Source organism: Oncorhynchus mykiss, chromosome 16 (assembly GCF_057628025.1).
Source record: "Oncorhynchus mykiss isolate SJ-2025 chromosome 16, ASM5762802v1, whole genome shotgun sequence".
Classification (NCBI taxonomy): domain Eukaryota; kingdom Metazoa; phylum Chordata; class Actinopteri; order Salmoniformes; family Salmonidae; genus Oncorhynchus; species Oncorhynchus mykiss.
This window is the reverse complement of record NC_143037.1, coordinates 1,050,843-1,074,954: the sequence shown is the minus strand read 5'-3', so window position 1 is coordinate 1,074,954 and position 24,112 is coordinate 1,050,843. Positions and strand designations below refer to the sequence as shown.

Sequence of the window (24,112 nt, the reverse complement as noted above, 5' to 3'; positions counted from 1 at the left end):
ATAGACCAGGTCATATTCACTGAGGGGTTTAATAGACCAGGTCATATACACTGAGGGGTTTAATAGACCAGGTCATATTCACTGAGGGGTTTAATAGACCAGGTCATATTCACTGAGGGGTTTAATAGACCAGGTCATATCCACTGAGGGGTTTAATAGACCAGGTCATATTCACTGAGGGGTTTAATAGACCAGGTCATATCCACTGAGGGGTTTAATAGACCAGGTCATATTCATATCCACTGAGGGGTTTAATAGACCAGGTCATATTCACTGAGGGGTTTAATAGACCAGGTCATATCCACTGAGGGGTTTAATAGACCAGGTCATATTCATATTCACTGAGGGGTTTAATAGACCAGGTCATATTCACTGAGGGGTTTAATAGACCAGGTCATATCCACTGAGGGGTTTAATAGACCAGGTCATATCCACTGAGGGGTTTAATAGACCAGGTCATATTCATATCCACTGAGGGGTTTAATAGACCAGGTCATATTCATATCCACTGAGGGGTTTAATAGACCAGGTCATATTCACTGAGGGGTTTAATAGACCAGGTCATATCCACTGAGTGGTTTAATAGACCAGGTTATATTCACTGAGGGGTTTAATAGACCAGGTCATATCCACTGAGTGGTTTAATAGACCAGGTCATATTCATATCCACTGAGTGGTTTAATAGACCAGGTCATATTCATATCCACTGAGTGGTTTAATAGACCAGGTCATATCCACTGAGTGGTTTAATAGACCAGGTCATATTCATATTCACTGAGTGGTTTAATAGACCAGGTCATATTCATATCCACTGAGTGGTTTAATAGACCAGGTCAAATTCACTGAGGGGTTTAATAGACCAGGTCATATCCACTGAGGGGTTTAATAGACCAGGTCATATCCACTGAGGGGTTTAATAGACCAGGTCATATCCACTGAGGGGTTTAATAGACCAGGTCATATTCATATTCACTGAGTGGTTTAATAGACCAGGTCAAATCCACTGAGGGGTTTAATAGACCAGGTCATATACACTGAGGGGTTTAATAGACCAGGTCATATCCACTGAGTGGTTTAATAGACCAGGTCATATTCACTGAGGGGTTTAATAGACCAGGTCATATTCACTGAGGGGTTTAATAGACCAGGTCATATTCACTGAGGGGTTTAATAGACCAGGTCATATCCACTGAGGGGTTTAATAGACCAGGTCATATTCACTGAGGGGTTTAATAGACCAGGTCATATCCACTGAGGGGTTTAATAGACCAGGTCATATTCATATCCACTGAGGGGTTTAATAGACCAGGTCATATTCACTGAGGGGTTTAATAGACCAGGTCATATCCACTGAGGGGTTTAATAGACCAGGTCATATCCACTGAGGGGTTTAATAGACCAGGTCATATTCATATCCACTGAGGGGTTTAATAGACCAGGTCATATTCATATCCACTGAGGGGTTTAATAGACCAGGTCATATTCACTGAGGGGTTTAATAGACCAGGTCATATCCACTGAGTGGTTTAATAGACCAGGTTATATTCACTGAGGGGTTTAATAGACCAGGTCATATCCACTGAGTGGTTTAATAGACCAGGTCATATTCATATCCACTGAGTGGTTTAATAGACCAGGTCATATTCATATCCACTGAGTGGTTTAATAGACCAGGTCATATCCACTGAGTGGTTTAATAGACCAGGTCATATTCATATTCACTGAGTGGTTTAATAGACCAGGTCATATTCATATCCACTGAGTGGTTTAATAGACCAGGTCAAATTCACTGAGGGGTTTAATAGACCAGGTCATATCCACTGAGGGGTTTAATAGACCAGGTCATATCCACTGAGGGGTTTAATAGACCAGGTCATATCCACTGAGGGGTTTAATAGACCAGGTCATATTCATATTCACTGAGTGGTTTAATAGACCAGGTCAAATCCACTGAGGGGTTTAATAGACCAGGTCATATACACTGAGGGGTTTAATAGACCAGGTCATATCCACTGAGTGGTTTAATAGACCAGGTCATATTCACTGAGGGGTTTAATAGACCAGGTCATATTCACTGAGGGGTTTAATAGACCAGGTCATATTCATATTCACTGAGTGGTTTAATAGACCAGGTCAAATCCACTGAGGGGTTTAATAGACCAGGTCATATACACTGAGGGGTTTAATAGACCAGGTCATATCCACTGAGGGGTTTAATAGACCAGGTCATATTCATATCCACTGAGTGGTTTAATAGACCAGGTCATATTCACTGAGGGGTTTAATAGACCAGGTCATATTCACTGAGGGGTTTAATAGACCAGGTCATATTCATATCCACTGAGTGGTTTAATAGACCAGGTCATATTCACTGAGGGGTTTAATAGACCAGGTCATATCCACTGAGGGGTTTAATAGACCAGGTCATATTCATATCCACTGAGTGGTTTAATAGACCAGGTCATATCCACTTAGGGGTTTAATAGACCAGGTCATATCCACTGAGGGGTTTAATAGACCAGGTCATATTCACTGAGGGGTTTAATAGACCAGGTCATATTCATATCCACTGAGGGGTTTAATAGACCAGGTCATATTAACTGAGGGGTTTAATAGACCAGGTCATATCCACTGAGGGGTTTAATAGACCAGGTCATATCCACTGAGGGGTTTAATAGACCAGGTCATATTCACTGAGGGGTTTAATAGACCAGGTCATATCCACTGAGGGGTTTAATAGACCAGGTCATATTCACTGAGGGGTTTAATAGACCAGGTCATATCCACTGAGGGGTTTAATAGACCAGGTCATATTCACTGAGGGGTTTAATAGACCAGGTCATATTCACTGAGGGGTTTAATAGACCAGGTCATATCCACTGAGGGGTTTAATAGACCAGGTCATATTCACTGAGGGGTTTAATAGACCAGGTCATATCCACTGAGGGGTTTAATAGACCAGGTCATATCCACTGAGGGGTTTAATAGACCAGGTCATATCCACTTAGTGGTTTAATAGACCAGGTCATATTCACTGAGGGGTTTAATAGACCAGGTCATATACACTGAGGGGTTTAATAGACCAGGTCATATTCACTGAGGGGTTTAATAGACCAGGTCATATTCACTGAGGGGTTTAATAGACCAGGTCATATCCACTGAGGGGTTTAATAAACCAGGTCATATCCACTGAGGGGTTTAATAGACCAGGTCATATTCATATCCACTGAGGGGTTTAATAGACCAGGTCATATCCACTGAGTGGTTTAATAGACCAGGTCATATTCATATCCACTGAGGGGTTTAATAGACCAGGTCATATCCACTGAGGGGTTTAATAGACCAGGTCATATCCACTGAGTGGTTTAATAGACCAGGTCATATTCATATTCACTGAGTGGTTTAATAGACCAGGTCATATCCACTGAGGGGTTTAATAGACCAGGTCATATTCATATCCACTGAGTGGTTTAATAGACCAGGTCATATTCACTGAGGGGTTTAATAGACCAGGTCATATTCACTGAGTGGTTTAATAGACCAGGTCATATCCACTGAGTGGTTTAATAGACCAGTTCATATCCACTGAGGGGTTTAATAGACCAGGTCATATTCATATCCACTGAGGGGTTTAATAGACCAGGTCATATTCACTGAGGGGTTTAATAGACCAGGTCATATCCACTGAGGGGTTTAATAGACCAGGTCATATCCACTGAGGGGTTTAATAGACCAGGTCATATCCACTGAGGGGTTTAATAGACCAGGTCATATTCATATCCACTGAGGGGTTTAATAGACCAGGTCATATCCACTGAGGGGTTTAATAGACCAGGTCATATCCACTGAGGGGTTTAATAGACCAGGTCATATTCACTGAGGGGTTTAATAGACCAGGTCAAATCCACTGAGGGGTTTAATAGACCAGGTCAAAACCACTGAGGGGTTTAATAGACCAGGTCATATTCACTGAGGGGTTTAATAGACCAGGTCATATACACTGAGTGGTTTAATAGACCAGGTCATATTCATATCCACTGAGTGGTTTAATAGACCAGGTCATATTCACTGAGGGGTTTAATAGACCAGGTCATATCCACTGAGGGGTTTAATAGACCAGGTCATATTCACTGAGGGGTTTAATAGACCAGGTCATATCCACTGAGGGGTTTAATAGACCAGGTCATATCCACTGAGGGGTTTAATAGACCAGGTCATATCCACTTAGTGGTTTAATAGACCAGGTCATATTCACTGAGGGGTTTAATAGACCAGGTCATATACACTGAGGGGTTTAATAGACCAGGTCATATTCACTGAGGGGTTTAATAGACCAGGTCATATTCACTGAGGGGTTTAATAGACCAGGTCATATCCACTGAGGGGTTTAATAAACCAGGTCATATCCACTGAGGGGTTTAATAGACCAGGTCATATTCATATCCACTGAGGGGTTTAATAGACCAGGTCATATCCACTGAGTGGTTTAATAGACCAGGTCATATTCATATCCACTGAGGGGTTTAATAGACCAGGTCATATCCACTGAGGGGTTTAATAGACCAGGTCATATCCACTGAGTGGTTTAATAGACCAGGTCATATTCATATTCACTGAGTGGTTTAATAGACCAGGTCATATCCACTGAGGGGTTTAATAGACCAGGTCATATTCATATCCACTGAGTGGTTTAATAGACCAGGTCATATTCACTGAGGGGTTTAATAGACCAGGTCATATTCACTGAGTGGTTTAATAGACCAGGTCATATCCACTGAGTGGTTTAATAGACCAGTTCATATCCACTGAGGGGTTTAATAGACCAGGTCATATTCATATCCACTGAGGGGTTTAATAGACCAGGTCATATTCACTGAGGGGTTTAATAGACCAGGTCATATCCACTGAGGGGTTTAATAGACCAGGTCATATCCACTGAGGGGTTTAATAGACCAGGTCATATCCACTGAGGGGTTTAATAGACCAGGTCATATTCATATCCACTGAGGGGTTTAATAGACCAGGTCATATCCACTGAGGGGTTTAATAGACCAGGTCATATCCACTGAGGGGTTTAATAGACCAGGTCATATTCACTGAGGGGTTTAATAGACCAGGTCAAATCCACTGAGGGGTTTAATAGACCAGGTCAAAACCACTGAGGGGTTTAATAGACCAGGTCATATTCACTGAGGGGTTTAATAGACCAGGTCATATACACTGAGTGGTTTAATAGACCAGGTCATATTCATATCCACTGAGTGGTTTAATAGACCAGGTCATATTCATATTCACTGAGTGGTTTAATAGACCAGGTCATATCCACTGAGGGGTTTAATAGACCAGGTCATATTCATATCCACTGAGTGGTTTAATAGACCAGGTCATATTCACTGAGGGGTTTAATAGACCAGGTCATATCCACTGAGTGGTTTAATAGACCAGGTCATATTCATATTCACTGAGTGGTTTAATAGACCAGGTCATATCCACTGAGGGGTTTAATAGACCAGGTCATATTCATATCCACTGAGTGGTTTAATAGACCAGGTCATATTCACTGAGGGGTTTAATAGACCAGGTCATATTCATATCCACTGAGGGGTTTAATAGACCAGGTCATATTCATATCCACTGAGGGGTTTAATAGACCAGGTCATATCCACTGAGTGGTTTAATAGACCAGGTCATATTCATATCCACTGAGGGGTTTAATAGACCAGGTCATATTCATATCCACTGAGTGGTTTAATAGACCAGGTCATATTCATATCCACTGAGTGGTTTAATAGACCAGGTCATATTCATATCCACTGAGGGGTTTAATAGACCAGGTCATATTCACTGAGGGGTTTAATAGACCAGGTCATATTCATATCCACTGAGGGGTTTAATAGACCAGGTCATATTCATATCCACTGAGGGGTTTAATAGACCAGGTCATATCCACTGAGGGGTTTAATAGACCAGGTCATATTCACTGAGGGGTTTAATAGACCAGGTCATATTCATATTAACTGAGGGGTTTAATAGACCAGGTCATATTCACTGAGGGGTTTAAAAGACCAGGTCATATTCATATCCACTGAGTGGTTTAATAGACCAGGTCATATTCACTGAGGGGTTTAATAGACCAGGTCATATTCATATTAACTGAGGGGTTTAATAGACCAGGTCATATCCACTGAGGGGTTTAATAGACCAGGTCATATTCATATCCACTGAGGGGTTTAATAGACAAGGTCATATCCACTGAGGGGTTTAATAGACCAGGTCATATTCATATCCACTGAGGGGTTTAATAGACCAGGTCATATTCATATCCACTGAGTGGTTTAATAGACCAGGTCATATCCACTGAGTGGTTTAATAGACCAGGTCATATCCACTGAGGGGTTTAATAGACCAGGTCATATTCATATCCACTCAGGGGTTTAATAGACCAGGTCATATTCATATCCACTGAGGGGTTTAATAGACCAGGTCATATTCACTGAGGGGTTTAATAGACCAGGTCATATTCATATCCACTGAGGGGTTTAATAGACCAGGTCATATCCACTGAGGGGTTTAATAGACCAGGTCATATTCATATCCACTCAGGGGTTTAATAGACCAGGTCATATTCATATCCACTGAGGGGTTTAATAGACCAGGTCATATTCACTGAGGGGTTTAATAGACCAGGTCATATTCATATCCACTGAGGGGTTTAATAGACCAGGTCATATTCACTGAGGGGTTTAATAGACCAGGTCATATTCATATCCACTGAGGGGTTTAATAGACCAGGTCATATCCACTGAGGGGTTTAATAGACCAGGTCATATCCACTGAGTGGTTTAATAGACCAGGTCATATTCATATCCACTGAGGGGTTTAATAGACCAGGTCATATCCATTGAGGGGTTTAATAGACCAGGTCATATTCACTGAGGGGTTTAATAGACCAGGTCATATACACTGAGGGGTTTAATAGACCAGGTCATATCCACTGAGGGGTTTAATAGACCAGGTCATATCCACTTAGTGGTTTAATAGACCAGGTCATATTCACTGAGGGGTTTAATAGACCAGGTCATATACACTGAGGGGTTTAATAGACCAGGTCATATTCACTGAGGGGTTTAATAGACCAGGTCATATCCACTGAGGGGTTTAATAGACCAGGTCATATTCATATCCACTGAGGGGTTTAATAGACCAGGTCATATTCATATCCACTGAGGGGTTTAATAGACCAGGTCATATTCACTGAGGGGTTTAATAGACCAGGTCATATCCACTGAGTGGTTTAATAGACCAGGTTATATTCACTGAGGGGTTTAATAGACCAGGTCATATCCACTGAGTGGTTTAATAGACCAGGTCATATTCATATCCACTGAGTGGTTTAATAGACCAGGTCATATTCATATCCACTGAGTGGTTTAATAGACCAGGTCATATCCACTGAGTGGTTTAATAGACCAGGTTATATTCACTGAGGGGTTTAATAGACCAGGTCATATCCACTGAGTGGTTTAATAGACCAGGTCATATTCATATCCACTGAGTGGTTTAATAGACCAGGTCATATTCATATCCACTGAGGGGTTTAATAGACCAGGTCATATCTACTATTGTAACCACACCGTGTGTGCATACCAAACGGTCATGCTATTGTAACCACACCGTGTGTGCATACCAAACGGTCATTCTATTGCAACCACACCGTGTGTGCATACCAAACGGCACCCCATATTGTGGATTACATTTGACCAGGGTCTATAGGGCTCTACGGCGGCAGGGAGCATAGCAGGTAAGAGCGTTGGGCCAGTTGATGGTTCGAATCCCTTAATGGACTAGGTGAAGAATCTGCCGATGTGCCCATGACCAAGGTACCTAAACCTAAACGGTAATGGATACGAGCACCATTATAATGTAAAGGGCCAGAGTGCCATTTGGGAAACAGCCTCGGCTATTGCATGACATATGGGCCAAGATAACGATTATAAATACCCAGGTTTGAAATCACTCTGCCATTTCCTGGTTGTTAAAATTCTAATAGTTCGACTAATTTCAGTTTGTGTGACAAAACAAGCAAGTATAGGGAAGAGAATCATTGTACCATCTAAACAAAAACACTGTGAAATAAATTGAACATATGCAAAAACATATTTTCAGCTGTATTGTCGGTGGGGTACAAAACCGAAAGTAGAAGACACAAAAACTACACGTAATGGTGTGCATAGAAATTACACACACATAAACAGAGCTACAGCATCTTAAACTTGCTTTCAATGAGAATGACAGATCTATAACTTACTAGTCTATGTGAATTTGATCGGGTTTGACAAAACGTTTCATAGTGCAGCTTTAACTTAACCTGGCTACTTACTTTAGTCCTTCCATTTATTGTAAAGTTTCCCAGCTGACCATTACAATGTCTGACCAGATCATCCATCCGGCTCATGAGGAAGCAGATCTTCTCACATCCGGTCTCTCGGCCCTCGATCCATGTGATCTTATCTCCCCTAATGTCTTTAGTGGAGTCCGTTTTCTGACTGACCAACTGACCGTCGGTAAACTTCCCGGTTTTATGCAACAATTTGACGTCTTCCAAGATGGCCAGCCCCGTTTCACCGCCTAGGAAATTGTCAACAACACATATCCCATGCTTTATCATACACGGGACGATGTACTCAATGGCGAGATTCTGAGGCGTGGACCGGGTGGTGGTCTGTCCGTTGGGTTTGGTGTTCGACCCGCCCGGTTTCCCGACCGAGGAGCCAGCGCACTCTGCGTTAGTTATAAAACCTTTCATTCTTGTCTCTCCGCTCGGAGATGCGGTGTTGTCGGGTTGGACGCGTGTCTTTAGTTGTGGTGACGGTAGTGTCTGTCCCTCTATCCCCCCTGACGGTGCCTGAGGTTCAGCAGACTTCTGTTTTGAAACCTGTGGTTTTACCTCGGATTCTTTACAATTCACCTTGTGCATTTTCCAGTGCTGCTTCTGGTGCTCCTTGCTGCAGTAAAACGAGTTTCGACACCGGCCGCACTTCAGGAGATTCTCCATTTTCCCACAAAGTTCACAATACTGTCTTTCTCGCTCCAAGTCCAGAGCAGTCTGAGCTGCAGTCTTAAGTTTAGTCTCCATGTTTGCAGTTAGAAGTAACGTTAGCTAACCTGTGTGTTACGGTCTTTAAATCCAATCATTTACACGCGTCCTGTTACTGATTTAGTTTGGGAGTGATCCACACACAGATCGAGCCCAGCCTGCCACGCCACACCGAGTGAAACGGATAATTTCATCACACGTATTCCGTTGTTTACTTTATTTTACACGGTAATAAGAGTTTAGGTGCGTTCGAGCCCAACATTTGGATAATTCCAGTGTTCGGGACGTTTTGTAGCACGGAGCCATCGATCAGACTGTGTCGCAAACCGCCGTCAGTGTTACGACGCCTTATCTCTCTCGGAGCGTATTATTTACGCAGATTCTGTTACAAAACCTTTCTTAAACGGAAGCGAACAAAACGGGGCGGGATATACCTGCATTTGTCCAATAGAAACTCTAGTTTTAGTTGCAACTCGGAATGATAACGATTACGCCTCTGGGCTGCGTTTCGTATGTTTTTACGTTCTGAAACGGTGCTGTACTGAACGACCAGTTGAAAAAAGGGTCGGGGAACACAGTCGACATCGCCACTTCCCTTTAAATACGTTACTCCTTGCTTCAAGTCACGCCTCGCCACACCCACCAAATGGCAGCAAACCTACCACAAAGTATGTTCAAGAACGTACAAGAACGTTTTGGAGAAACGTCGTTAAATACAAACAGTTGCACAACGTAGCAAACGTTCCAGCGAACTGAACGCACCCATGATGTCAACAACGAAACCTGCCCGCTGGTCCAATGTCAGCAGCTGGTCCTCCTCCATTTAAACCTGCAGTGTGGAACTTTTTGGGAGACGACCAAATTCACATAGAAATGCGAGTTACAGATGTGTCATTCATTGAAAGCAAGTCTAAGAAGCGGTGTATTTGTTCTATGTGCTCTATTTCTATAATTCCATTTCTTAAGTTTCGTTTTTTGCATCGTTTACTTTTGATTCTGGACAAGAGCTTCAAAAAGCTGAAAATACAATCTTTTTGGTTATGGAAAATATATTTCACCACGGTTTAGATGGTTCAATGATTCTCTACACTAGACTTGCTTGTTTTGTCAGATAAACTGAAATTAGACTATTAGAATTTTAGCCGAAAAGGTGCCAAGATGGCGGCTTGAACAGATGCTTTTATACCGAGATCCGTACCAAACTTCAGAAAGATTGTGAATAAAACAAGTTTACAGTCATTACTATTTTTATTTGTTCAAGATATAAGACCTTTCCTGTTACCGGAATAATAATTGGATCATTTATTTCAGCATGTCTATGCAAAGTCATGACAAAAGAAGAAAGGAAGAAGTTAGCCGTTCTATTGCTAAACAACAAGAGAGAAACGTGCTTATAGACAACTGCCACAACTACGCTTGGCCTATGGATAATATCATGCTTTCGAATGCTGAAGATGACGAATTCCCCTCTTTACCGGTTACTCCGTGCAAACCTCCACCCTCCAAAAAACCCAACATGAACTCTGACATCGTGGCTACCCTCTCCTTACTCATCAACTCCAGGTGTGACGCCATTGAGAAAATGGTAGGCGCGAACACCATGGTTATCGAAGGCTTGAAAAAGACTGTGGAGTTTGCATGTGGTGAAATCAAGGATGTGAAAACGAGAGTGGCAAAAGTTGAAAAAAGTGTGGAAAAGGTGGAAAAGAATGACAATGTCTACCATAGACGTCTCACTGATCTGGAACAATACACAAGAAAATGGAACCTGAGACGCTACGGCTTGCCAGAGGTGGAGAATGAAGATGGAACCTGAGACTACGGCTTGCCAGAGGTGGAGAATGAAGATGGAACCTGAGACTACGGCTTGCAAGAGGTGGAGAATGAAGATGGAACCTGAGACTCTACGGCTTGCCAGAGGTGGAGAATGAAGATGGAACCTGAGACTACGGCTTGCCAGAGATGGAGAATGAAGATGGAACCTGAGACTCTATGGCTTGCCAGAGGTGGAGAATGAAGATGGAACCTGAGACTCTACGGCTTGCCAGAGGTGGAGAATGAAGATGGAACCTGAGACTCGACGGCTTGCCAGAGGTGGAGAATGAAGATGGAACCTGAGACTACGGCTTGCCAGAGGTGGAGAATGAAGATGGAACCTGAGACTCTATGGCTTGCCAGAGGTGGAGAATGAAGATGGAACCTGAGACTCTACGGCTTGCCAGAGGTGGAGAATGAAGATGGAACCTGAGACTCTACGGTTTGCCAGAGGTGGAGAATGAAGATGGAACCTGAGACTCTACGGCTTGCCAGAGGTGGAGAATGAAGATGGAACCTGAGACTCTACGGCTTGCCAGAGGTGGAGAATGAAGATGGAACCTGAGACTCTATGGCTTGCCAGAGGTGGAGAATGAAGATGGAACCTGAGACTCTACGGCTTGCCAGAGGTGGAGAATGAAGATGGAACCTGAGACTCTATGGCTTGCCAGAGATGGAGAATGAAGATGGAACCTGAGACTCTATGGCTTGCCAGAGGTGGAGAATGAAGATGGAACCTGAGACTCTACGGCTTGCCAGAGGTGGAGAATGAAGATGGAACCTGAGACTCTATGGCTTGCCAGAGGTGGAGAATGAAGATGGAACCTGAGACTCTACGGCTTGACAGAGGTGGAGAATGAAGATGGAACCTGAGACTACGGCTTGCCAGAGGTGGAGAATGAAGATGGAACCTGAGACTCTACGGCTTGCCAGAGGTGGAGAATGAAAATGGAACCTGAGACTACGGCTTGCCAGAGGTGGAGAATGAAGATGGAACCTGAGACTCTACGGCTTGCCAGAGGTGGAGAATGAAGATGGAACCTGAGACTACGGCTTGCCAGAGGTGGAGAATGAAGATGGAACCTGAGACTCTATGGCTTGCCAGAGGTGGAGAATGAAGATGGAACCTGAGACTCTACGGCTTGCCAGAGGTGGAGAATGAAGATGGAACCTGAGACTCTATGGCTTGCCAGAGGTGGAGAATGAAGATGGAACCTGAGACTCTACGGCTTGCCAGAGGTGGAGAATGAAGATGGAACCTGAGACTCGACGGCTTGCCAGAGGTGGAGAATGAAGATGGAACCTGAGACTCTACGGCTTGCCAGAGGTGGAGAATGAAGATGGAACCTGAGACTCTACGGCTTGCCAGAGGTGCAGAATGAAGATGGAACCTGAGACTCTACGGTTTGCCAGAGGTGGAGAATGAAGATGGAACCTGAGACTCTACGGCTTGCCAGAGGTGGAGAATGAAGATGGAACCTGAGACTCTACGGCTTGCCAGAGGTGGAGAATGAAGATGGAACCTGAGACTCTACGGCTTGCCAGAGGTGGAGAATGAAGATGGAACCTGAGACTCTATGGCTTGCCAGAGGTGGAGAATGAAGATGGAACCTGAGACTCTACGGCTTGCCAGAGGTGGAGAATGAAGATGGAACCTGAGACTCTACGGCTTGCCAGAGGTGGAGAATGAAGATGGAACCTGAGACTCTATGGCTTGCCAGAGGTGGAGAATGAAGATGGAACCTGAGACTCTACGGCTTGCCAGAGGTGGAGAATGAAGATGGAACCTGAGACTACGGCTTGCCAGAGGTGGAGAATGAAGATGGAACCTGAGACTCTACGGCTTGCCAGAGGTGGAGAATGAAAATGGAACCTGAGACTACGGCTTGCCAGAGGTGGAGAATGAAGATGGAACCTGAGACTCTACGGCTTGCCAGAGGTGGAGAATGAAGATGGAACCTGAGACTACGGCTTGCCAGAGGTGGAGAATGAAGATGGAACCTGAGACTCTATGGCTTGCCAGAGGTGGAGAATGAAGATGGAACCTGAGACTCTACGGCTTGCCAGAGGTGGAGAATGAAGATGGAACCTGAGACTCTATGGCTTGCCAGAGGTGGAGAATGAAGATGGAACCTGAGACTCTACGGCTTGCCAGAGGTGGAGAATGAAGATGGAACCTGAGACTCGACGGCTTGCCAGAGGTGGAGAATGAAGATGGAACCTGAGACTCTACGGCTTGCCAGAGGTGGAGAATGAAGATGGAACCTGAGACTCTACGGCTTGCCAGAGGTGCAGAATGAAGATGGAACCTGAGACTCTACGGTTTGCCAGAGGTGGAGAATGAAGATGGAACCTGAGACTCTACGGCTTGCCAGAGGTGGAGAATGAAGATGGAACCTGAGACTCTACGGCTTGCCAGAGGTGGAGAATGAAGATGGAACCTGAGACTCTACGGCTTGCCAGAGGTGGAGAATGAAGATGGAACCTGAGACTCTATGGCTTGCCAGAGGTGGAGAATGAAGATGGAACCTGAGACTCTACGGCTTGCCAGAGGTGGAGAATGAAGATGGAACCTGAGACTACGGCTTGCCAGAGGTGGAGAATGAAGATGGAACCTGAGACTCTACGGCTTGCCAGAGGTGGAGAATGAAGATGGAACCTGAGACTCTACGGCTTGCCAGAGGTGGAGAATGAAGATGTGCGAGGAGAGGCTATCCGTTTCTGCCAAGAAGTTTTGCCTGCAGAGAAGAACAAAGTTGGTGATACCATCGACGTTGTGCATCGCCTCGGCAAGAAGCAACAACAAAACGATTCAAGACCACTCTGTATCATCATCATTGGTGGTAATATTCTACACTCTGTGACCCCTTTGGTGGTAATATTCTACACTCTGTGACCCCTTTGGTGGTAATATTCTACACTCTGTGACCCCTTTGGTGGTAATATTCTACACTCTGTGACCCCTTTGGTGGTAATATTCTACACTCTGTGACCCCTTTTGTGGTAATATTCTACACTCTGTGACCCCTTTGGTGGTAATATTCTACACTCTGTGACCCCTTTGGTGGTAATATTCTACACTCGGAATGTGACCCCTTTGGTCACTTTATTTGTCTTGTGATCAATTACAATGACATTACACTCATTACTGTAAACTTCTACAGGTACAATACCAAACATGAGAATGATCAGTTACAATGACATTACGCTCATTACTGTAAACTTCTACGGGTACAACACCAAACATGAGAATGATCAGTTACAATAATATTACACTCAGTACTGTAAACTTCTACGGGTACAATACCAAACATGAGAATGATCAGCTACAATGACATTACACTCATTACTGTAAACTTCTATGGGTACAATACCAAACATGAGAATGATCAGTTACAATGATATTACACTCATTACTGTAAACTTCTACGGGTACAATACCAAACATGAAAATGATCAGTTACAATGATATTACACTCATTACTGTAAACTTCTATGGGTACAATACCAAACATGAGAATGATCAGTTACAATGATATTACACTCATTACTGTAAACTTCTACGGGTACAACACCAAACATGAGAATGATCAGCTACAATGATATTACACTCATTACTGTAAACTTCTACGGGTACAATACCAAACATGAGAATGATCAGTTACAATGACATTACACTCATTACTGTAAACTTCTACGGGTACAACACCAAACATGAGAATGATCAGCTACAATGATATTACGCTCATTACTGTAAACCTCTACGGGTACAACACCAAACATTTTTTATGTATTTTATTTGACCTTTATTTAACCAGGCAAGTCAGTTAAGTTAAGTTTAAAAATTCTTATTTTCAATGACGGCCTAGGAACAGTGGGTTAACTGCCTGTTCAGGGGCAGAACGACAGATTTGTACCTTGTCAGCTCGGGGACTTGCAACCTTCCGGTTACTAGTCCAACGCTCTAACCACTAGGCTACCCTGCCACCCCTACACTCTAACCACTAGGCTACCCTGCCGCCCATACTGTCTAACCACTAGGCTACCCTGCCACCCATACTGTCTAACCACTAGGCTACCCTGCCGCCCATACTGTCTAACCACTAGGCTACCCTGCCACCCCAGGGTAGGGGAGAATGATGTGAATGATGAGTTGCTTGAATCTATAGAGAAACATATGCTTCATTGGTTATCTACATTTCCCAATTTGTTATTATTGATAGGAGGGGACTTGAACATTACAATAGATAATTCAACTGATAGATGGCCCCCAGGTAGGCCAACCAATCAGAATTTGGGTTTAATACTTTTCATGGAAAAGCTTGATATATGGAGAGAGAGGTTTCTGGCCAACAGATCATTCACTTGGAGTAACAAAACAGGTTCCAGACAATCGAGAATAGATTTTGGGCTCATATCCAAATGTATTGATGGTGAGTGTGTTACTACACATATTTGTACTACTCCCCTCACAGACCATAGGGCCATTTACATTGATATCAAAATATTTACCCCTGATACTAACCTTGGCAGAGCATCCTACTGGAAGCTAAATAGCTCATTATTAAATAATGATATAGTTAAGTTTGAGGTTAAAGATCTGCTCTCACACTTTTGGGAAAGGGCTTGTGAAGAAAAATCTTATTGCAAGAACTGGGAGCTCTTTAAATTTGAGGTGTCTAAATATCTTAGAAAATATGCTAGTAATCTTGCTAAGACCAGAAGAGCTGAGAAGGAAAAGGTGATAATTAAGGTAACTTCAATTTCTCAGAGGTCCCCAGCCGACCTCTCGTGGGAGGAGAAGATGGAACTAATTGAGTTACAAAATAAACTGGATAATATATATAGATTAAAAGCAGAAGGAGCCTTTATTAGATCTAGGAAAAAATGGATTGAGGAGGGAGATCAGAATTCATCCTATTTCTTTAGACTTGAGAAATTCCACTCTACAAATAACACTATCCATAAGTTAAACATTGATGGTGTTATTACAGATGACCAAAAATTAATCACTAAATACTGTAGCAATTTTAGCAAAAGAAAATTGTATAGCTCAACTTACTGTCAGAATCCACAGATATGTTTTTTAACTCACTGAACTTCCTGAATAATGTTCACTATCAGTGATACAGAATCTAAACAGTGTGATGAACCCATCAAAGTTGAAGAGATTTTAGAGTCTATCAAACATCTAAAGAACAATAAATCAGCAGGTGTTGATGGAATTACATCAGAATTTTACAAATTATTTTCTGAACAAGTAGCTCCCTTCCTATTTGAAGTCTTTTTAGAGAGTATTAAAAACAATGTTCTCCCTCCTACAATGACCCAGGGGTTAATAACACTGATACCTAAACCTAAAAAATAAGTGCTGCTCATCGATAACTGGCGTCCAATTTGTCTTCTTAATAATGACTATAAGATATTAGCCTTACTACTTGAAAAAATAATTAAACAAGTCCTGGATGAAATCATTGATGAAACGCAGTCTGGCTTCATGAGGAACAGACATATTTCTAACAATGTCAGACTAGTATTAGACATACTTGACTACTCAGACCTAGGACTGAGGATAGCTTCATATTATTTTTTAGATTTTTATAAAGCATTTGACACAGTAGAGCATCAGTTTCTCTTCCACTCCCTTGAGAGACTTGGCTTTGGGGATTTTGTCTGTAAGGCAATTAAGACTCTCTTTGCAAATGGTCTATCAAATTGAAATATGGCAGCTCACCTAGATTTGAGTAAAAGAGAGGAATTAGGCAAGGTTGTCCTATCTCTCCTTACCTGTTTTTATTAATCACCCAACTTCTTGCAAATTCTTTAAATAATAGTCCTGTACAAGGTATTTTCATAGCTGGTAGAGAAATTATTATAAGCCAGCTGGCTGATGATACTACACTTTTTCTGAAAGACGCTAACCAAATTCCCATATCAATCAATGTGATACAATCCTTTTCCAAAGCGTCTGGTCTGTATCTTAGCATTAATAAATGTGAACTCATAGCTGTCAAAGATTGTGTGACACCTTCATATTATGGTATTCCAGTAAAAGAAGAACTTACATATTTAGGCAGAACCATTACAAAGGATCAGAAGTCTAAAGGCTTACTACATTTTAACCCTCTTATTAAAAATACCCAGAAGAAGCTAAATCAATGGCTACAGATATATTGAATATTGACAAAATTCCAGTGAAACTTTCTGCTTTTCATCAGTAGGTTTTCTTGTCATGGTCCTTAATTTATAAACACAATTTTTCTCCACACAGATATTATATATGGAATGATCGGCATATATTGTATAAAAATACTTCTATGTTTTTAGAATATTGGTTCCGAAATAATATCCTATTGGTGAGCCAACTGGTAAATGCAGAGGGTCTTTTACTCAGTTATAAAGAATTCGTATCCCTTTACAAGGTCCCTGTAACACCTAAAGATTTTGCAATTGTTTTAGATGCCATTCCCTCAGGTGTTGCTCTGTTATTCAGGAACGTGTCAAGACCTGACCCTCAGAGCCTACCTTCTATTGACCCTGTTGACTCATCAGTAGGAAAGATTTGTTTATCTTTTGGTCCATTCAACAACAGAGCGATACGATCCTTGTTTCAGCAGGATGTTGTATCTATCTATACCTTATGTCATGCCTTATTGGAATGGATTTATTGACAATATATGTTGGAAAGAAGTTTGGATGTTGCCACACACATACCTACTTGTTAACAAAATGAAGGAAGTTCCCTTTAAAATTATTCATCAATATTATCCTGCCAACCACTATATGAAGAAGTTTAAGGAAAACATCAACTCAAATTGCTCATTTTGTAATGACCACCCAGAAACAGTGTTGCATCTTTTTTGACATTGTGTTCATGTAAGAAAACTGTGGCAAGACATCAGTAGATTTATAATTGAACACGTTTATGAAGATTTTACACTATTGTGGAGAGATGTACTGCTTGGATTATTTACCTACGATATAAATAAGCTGAAACATTATGTAATTAATTTCATTATTCTTTTGGCCAAATTTCATATACACAAATGTAAATTTACAAACAAAAAAAATACATTTTCTTACCCTACAAAAAGAAATGGAACTGTATTTTAAGACAGTTAAATACTCTACTAACAAAACAACTGTTAGAATTGTAAGTCATGTCCCTAAAGGTCCTTGTGTAATTGTAATGTGATATTGTACCCCCTAGCTCGATTGTCCATTGTTTAAAATCTATATATACTTGTGTTCTGTATTGATTTGTTGTTAATAAAATATATATATATTAGAATTGTAATGTTGGTGTGAGGTAGTCAACCTGTAATGTTGGTGCTCTGTAGTCAACCTGTAATGCTCTGTAGTCAACCTGTAATTTTGGTGCTCTGTAGTCAACCTGTAATGTTGGTGTGTGGTAGTCAACCTGTAATGTTGGTGCTCTGTAGTCAACCTGTAATGTTGGTGCTCTGTAGTCAACCTGTAATGTTGGTGTTCTGTAGTCAACCTGTAATGTTGGTGTTCTGTAGTCAACCTGTAATGTTGGTGTTCTGTAGACAACCTGTAATGTTGATGCTCTGTAGTCAACCTTTAATGTTGGTGTTCTGTAGTCAACCTGTAATGTTGGTGCTCTGTAGTCAACCTGTAATGTTGGTGCTCTGTAGTCAACCTGTAATGCTCTGTAGTCAACCTGTAATGTTGGTCTCTGTCGTCAACTTGTAATGTTGGTGTTCTGTACTCAACCTGTAATGTTGGTGTTTTGTAGTCAACCTGTAATGTTGGTGCTCTGTAGTCAACCTGTAATGTTGGTGTTCTGTAGTCAACCTTTAATGTTGGTGTTCTGTAGTCAACCTGTAATGTTGGTGCTCTGTAGTCAACCTGTAATGTTGGTGCTCTGTAGTCAACCTGTAATGTTGGTGTTCTGTAGTCAACCTGTAATGTTGGTGTTCTGTAGTCAACCTGTAATGCTCTGTAGTCAACCTGTAATGTTGGTGCTCTGTAGTCAACCTGTAATGTTGGTGTTCTGTAGTCAACCTTTAATGTTGGTGCTCTGTAGTCAACCTGTAATGTTGGTGCTCTGTAGTCAACCTGTAATGTTGGTGTTCTGTAGTCAACCTGTAATGTTGGTGCTCTGTAGTCAACCTGTAATGTTGGTGCTCTGTAGTCAACCTGTAATGTTGGTGTTCTGTAGTCAACCTGTAATATTGGTGCTCTGTAGTCAACCTGTAATGTTGGTGCTCTGTAGTCAACCTGTAATGTTGGTGCTCTGTAGTCAACCTGTAATGTTGGTGCTCTGTAGTCAACCTGTAATGTTGGTGCTCTGTAGTCAACCTGTAATGTTGGTGCTCTGTAGTCAACCTGTAATGTTGGTGCTCTGTAGTCAACCTGTAATGTTGGTGTTCTGTAGTCAACCTGTAATATTGGTGCTCTGTAGTCAACCTGTAATGTTGGTGCTCTGTAGTCAACCTGTAATGTTGGTGCTCTGTAGTCAACCTGTAATGTTGGTGCTCTGTAGTCAACCTGTAATGTTGGTGCTCTGTAGTCAACCTGTAATGTTGGTGCTCTGTAGTCAACCTGTAATGTTGGTGCTCTGTAGTCAACCTGTAATGTTGGTGCTCAGTCGTCTGAACAGAGGTTTTATTATATAGGTTATATAGGTGAACAGATATTTTATTATATAGGTGAAATATAGGCACTGATACTTTTGTAATCTATTTTGAAAGTCACCAAAAGTTGCCAGATACATTTTTCATTGGACACCAGGATATACACCATAAACTTAACAACTATAAACATATAATTAATTATTTTAATGTTTATCACAATTATAAATCTTATCAAACCTGACAATTTCTATTGTACCAAAACTACTTTCCCCAAAATGCATCTATGTATGTATGTATGTAAGTTGTACAAAAGCCCCAAAAGAACGGGTTGCCCCTAGGAATGCCGGAAAATTAGAATACACCAAAGCTTCTTGTTTACTATTCGATATTATATAATACTGTAACGACCCTGGGTTCAGCGTGGAAATCGAAATGCGGCAGAGTCGATAGCGCTCCGGACCCCGGGCTAGAAGGTCGAGGGTTCGAGACCTGCTCCCTGCCTGTTTCATTGCAATACTATACACATTATATGAAGGTGTTACATACGCCTCTTGGAGGGGGGAACGCCCCACCCCACTACATCTCAACTTCAGTGTTGCCAATTTAGCGACTTTGTCGCTATATTTAGCGAGTATTTAGACCCCTCTATTAACAAATTTTTTAAAAAAGCGACTAGTGACCTTTTCTGGTGTTATTGGAGACTCTGACGTGAAAGCACGTATCGTTTTTACTCTTCTCAACGAGCAGCCCGTCCCAAAGCACTCACAGGCGACCAAGTCCTCACACAGCAGTCAGAGCAGGAGATCTTCACCCCTCCGTGTCCAGACTGCAAATGAATCGCGCATGCGGGAAGCCACCGCTGGCTGATCCCGCCCTGGCTTACATTCAAGGCAGGATGAAAATGTAAAAACAAAAAAATTAAATAAAAAACGAAGTAGCTCTGCCCGAGTGTCTCTTTTGGGTCACTTTTGCCGGACCCAAGCCCGGATAAATGAGGAGGGTTGGAATTGTGAGGTAAAAAAAACCAAGAATCGACAGAAAGTTCATTTGTAGTTCTAAACATATTTATGGTGTTTTTTTTCCTAACTTTTTGTCTCTCCCATGACGTTATTCCTCTCTCCCATGACGTTATTCCTCTCTCCCATGACGTTATTCCTCTCTCCCACGACGTTATTAGTCTCTCCCACGACGTTATTCGTCTCTCCCACGACGTTATTCGTCTCTCCCACGACGTTATTCCTCTCTCCCACGACGTTATTCCTCTCTCCCATGACGTTATTCCTCTCTCCCATGACGTTATTCCTCTCTCCCATGACGTTATTCCTCTCTCCCACGACGTTATTCCTCTCTCCCACGACGTTATTCCTCTCTCCCATGACGTTATTCCTCTCTCCCATGACGTTATTCCTCTCTCCCACGACGTTATTCCTCTCTCCCACGACGTTATTCCTCTCTCCCACGACGTTATTCCTCTCTCCCATGACGTTATTCCTCTCTCCCATGACGTTATTCCTCTCTCCCACGACATTATTCCTCTCTCCCACGACGTTATTCCTCTCTCCCACGACGTTATTCCTCTCTCCCACGACGTTATTCCTCTCTCCCACGACGTTATTCCTCTCTCCCACGACGTTATTCCTCTCTCCCATGACGTTATTCCTCTCTCCCATGACGTTATTCGTCTCTCCCACGACGTTATTCCTCTCTCCCATGACGTTATTCCTCTCTCCCACGACGTTATTCCTCTCTCCCACGACGTTATTCCTCTCTCCCATGACGTTATTCCTCTCTCCCATGACGTTATTCCTCTCTCCCATGACGTTATTCCTCTCTCCCACGACGTTATTCGTCTCTCCCACGACGTTATTCCTCTCTCCCATGACGTTATTCCTCTCTCCCACGACGTTATTCCTCTCTCCCACGACGTTATTCCTCTCTCCCACGACGTTATTCCTCTCTCCCATGACGTTATTCCTCTCTCCCATGACGTTATCCCACGACGTTATTCGTCTCTCCCACGACGTTATTCCTCTCTCCCATGACGTTATTCGTCTCTCCCATGACGTTATTCCTCTCTCCCACGACGTTATTCCTCTCTCCCATGACGTTATTCCTCTCTCCCACGACGTTATTCCTCTCTCCCACGACGTTATTCCTCTCTCCCATGACGTTATTCCTCTCTCCCATGACGTTATCCCTCTCTCCCACGACGTTATTCCTCTCTCCCACGACGTTATTCCTCTCTCCCACGACGTTATTCCTCTCTCCCATGACGTTATTCCTCTCTCCCACGACGTTATTCCTCTCTCCCACGACGTTATTCCTCTCTCCCACGACGTTATCCCACAACGTTATTCCTCTCTCCCATGACGTTATTCCTCTCTCCCACGACGTTATTCCTCTCTCCCACGACGTTATTCCTCTCTCCCATGACGTTATTCCTCTCTCCCACGACGTTATTCCTCTCTCCCATGACGTTATTCCTCTCTCCCACGACGTTATTCCTCTCTCCCACGACGTTATTCCTCTCTCCCACGACGTTATTCCTCTCTCCCACGACGTTATTCCTCTCTCCCACGACGTTATTCCTCTCTCCCACGACGTTATTCCTCTCTCCCATGACGTTATTCCTCTCTCCCACGACGTTATTCCTCTCTCCCACGACGTTATTCCTCTCTCCCACGACGTTATTCCTCTCTCCCACGACGTTATTCCTCTCTCCCACGACGTTATTCCTCTCTCCCACGACGTTATTCCTCTCTCCCACGACGTTATTCCTCTCTCCCACGACGTTATTCCTCTCTCCCACGACGTTATTCCTCTCTCCCACGACGTTATTCGTCTCTCCCACGACGTTATTCCTCTCTCCCATGACGTTATTCCTCTCTCCCACGACGTTATTCCTCTCTCCCACGACGTTATTCCTCTCTCCCATGACGTTATTCCTCTCTCCCACGACGTTATTCCTCTCTCCCACGACGTTATTCCTCTCTCCCATGACGTTATTCGTCTCTCCCACGACGTTATTCCTCTCTCCCACGACGTTATCCCTCTCTCCCATGACGTTATTCCTCTCTCCCATGACGTTATTCCTCTCTCCCACGACGTTATTCCTCTCTCCCACGACGTTATTCCTCTCTCCCATGACGTTATTCCTCTCTCCCACGACGTTATTCGTCTCTCCCACGACGTTATTCCTCTCTCCCATGACGTTATTCCTCTCTCCCACGACGTTATTCCTCTCTCCCACGACGTTATTCCTCTCTCCCACGACGTTATTCCTCTCTCCCACGACGTTATTCCTCTCTCCCACGACGTTATTCGTCTCTCCCACGACGTTATTCCTCTCTCCCACGACGTTATTCCTCTCTCCCACGACGTTATTCCTCTCTCCCATGACGTTATTCCTCTCTCCCACGACGTTATTCCTCTCTCCCACGATGTTATTCCTCTCTCCCACGACGTTATTCCTCTCTCCCATGACGTTATTCCTCTCTCCCACGACGTTATTCCTCTCTCCCACGACGTTATTCCTCTCTCCCACGACGTTATTCCTCTCTCCCACGACGTTATTCCTCTCTCCCACGACGTTATTCCTCTCTCCCACGACGTTATTCCTCTCTCCCATGACGTTATTCCTCTCTCCCACGACGTTATTCCTCTCTCCCATGACGTTATTCCTCTCTCCCACGACGTTATTCCTCTCTCCCATGACGTTATTCGTCTCTCCCATGACGTTATTCCTCTCTCCCACGACGTTATTCCTCTCTCCCACGACGTTATTCCTCTCTCCCATGACGTTATTCCTCTCTCCCACGACGTTATTCGTCTCTCCCACGACGTTATTCCTCTCTCCCACGACGTTATTCCTCTCTCCCACGACGTTATTCCTCTCTCCCATGACGTTATTCCTCTCTCCCATGACGTTATTCCTCTCTCCCACGACGTTATTCCTCTCTCCCATGACGTTATTCCTCTCTCCCATGACGTTATTCCTCTCTCCCACGACGTTATTCCTCTCTCCCACGACGTTATTCCTCTCTCCCACGACGTTATTCCTCTCTCCCATGACGTTATTCCTCTCTCCCATGACGTTATTCCTCTCTCCCACGACGTTATTCCTCTCTCCCATGACGTTATTCCTCTCTCCCACGACGTTATTCCTCTCTCCCACGACGTTATTCCTCTCTCCCACGACGTTATTCCTCTCTCCCACGACGTTATTCCTCTCTCCCACGACGTTATTCCTCTCTCCCACGACGTTATTCCTCTCTCCCACGACGTTATTCCTCTCTCCCACGACGTTATTCCTCTCTCCCACGACGTTATTCCTCTCTCCCACAGCGTCCATCACAATTACATGCACATGGCCAATTATGCAAATTAGGTGATGCTGTCATTTAGCGACTTTTAGGACAGCCAATAGCTACTTTCCTTACTGAGGAGTTAGCTACATTGCTCAACTCCCCGTGGAGTGAAAAAAGGTATGTGATCGTAGGTGCGGGGAAGGACGACAGAAGCAAAGAAAAATACCTTTTACAGGGAATTTATTATTCCTACACGCGGTAAGGTAAAAGGGGCTGGACGGAAACAAAGCAAA

The 24,112-nt window shown here is 43.2% G+C and overlaps 1 protein-coding gene and 1 long non-coding RNA gene across 5 annotated transcripts in view; one reads left to right on the top strand and one right to left on the bottom strand.

Moving 5' to 3' along the window:
* egln1a (egl-9 family hypoxia-inducible factor 1a) overlaps positions 1–10,769 on the bottom strand; it is a 37,560-nt gene extending 26,791 nt beyond the window's left edge. For 3 of the 4 annotated variants that reach the window (XR_016487075.1, XM_090201704.1, XM_090201705.1), the window contains exon 1: positions 8,381–10,769. Coding sequence is in view for 3 of the 4 variants with exons in the window: in XM_090201704.1 (XP_090057830.1) it covers positions 8,381–9,136 (756 nt within the window). In the remaining variant the exon portion in view is untranslated. Of the gene's footprint in view, positions 1–6,917; positions 7,891–8,380 lie in introns of those variants that run through there. The other variant, XM_090201706.1, reaches the window with a different exon arrangement.
* A 2,483-nt stretch (positions 10,770–13,252) lies between these two features.
* LOC149976523 (uncharacterized) overlaps positions 13,253–24,112 on the top strand; it is a 95,474-nt gene continuing 84,614 nt past the window's right edge. Inside the window, exon 1 of the long non-coding RNA XR_016487074.1 lies at positions 13,253–13,755. This is a non-coding gene — a long non-coding RNA (uncharacterized LOC149976523). The remainder of the gene's footprint in view (positions 13,756–24,112) is intronic.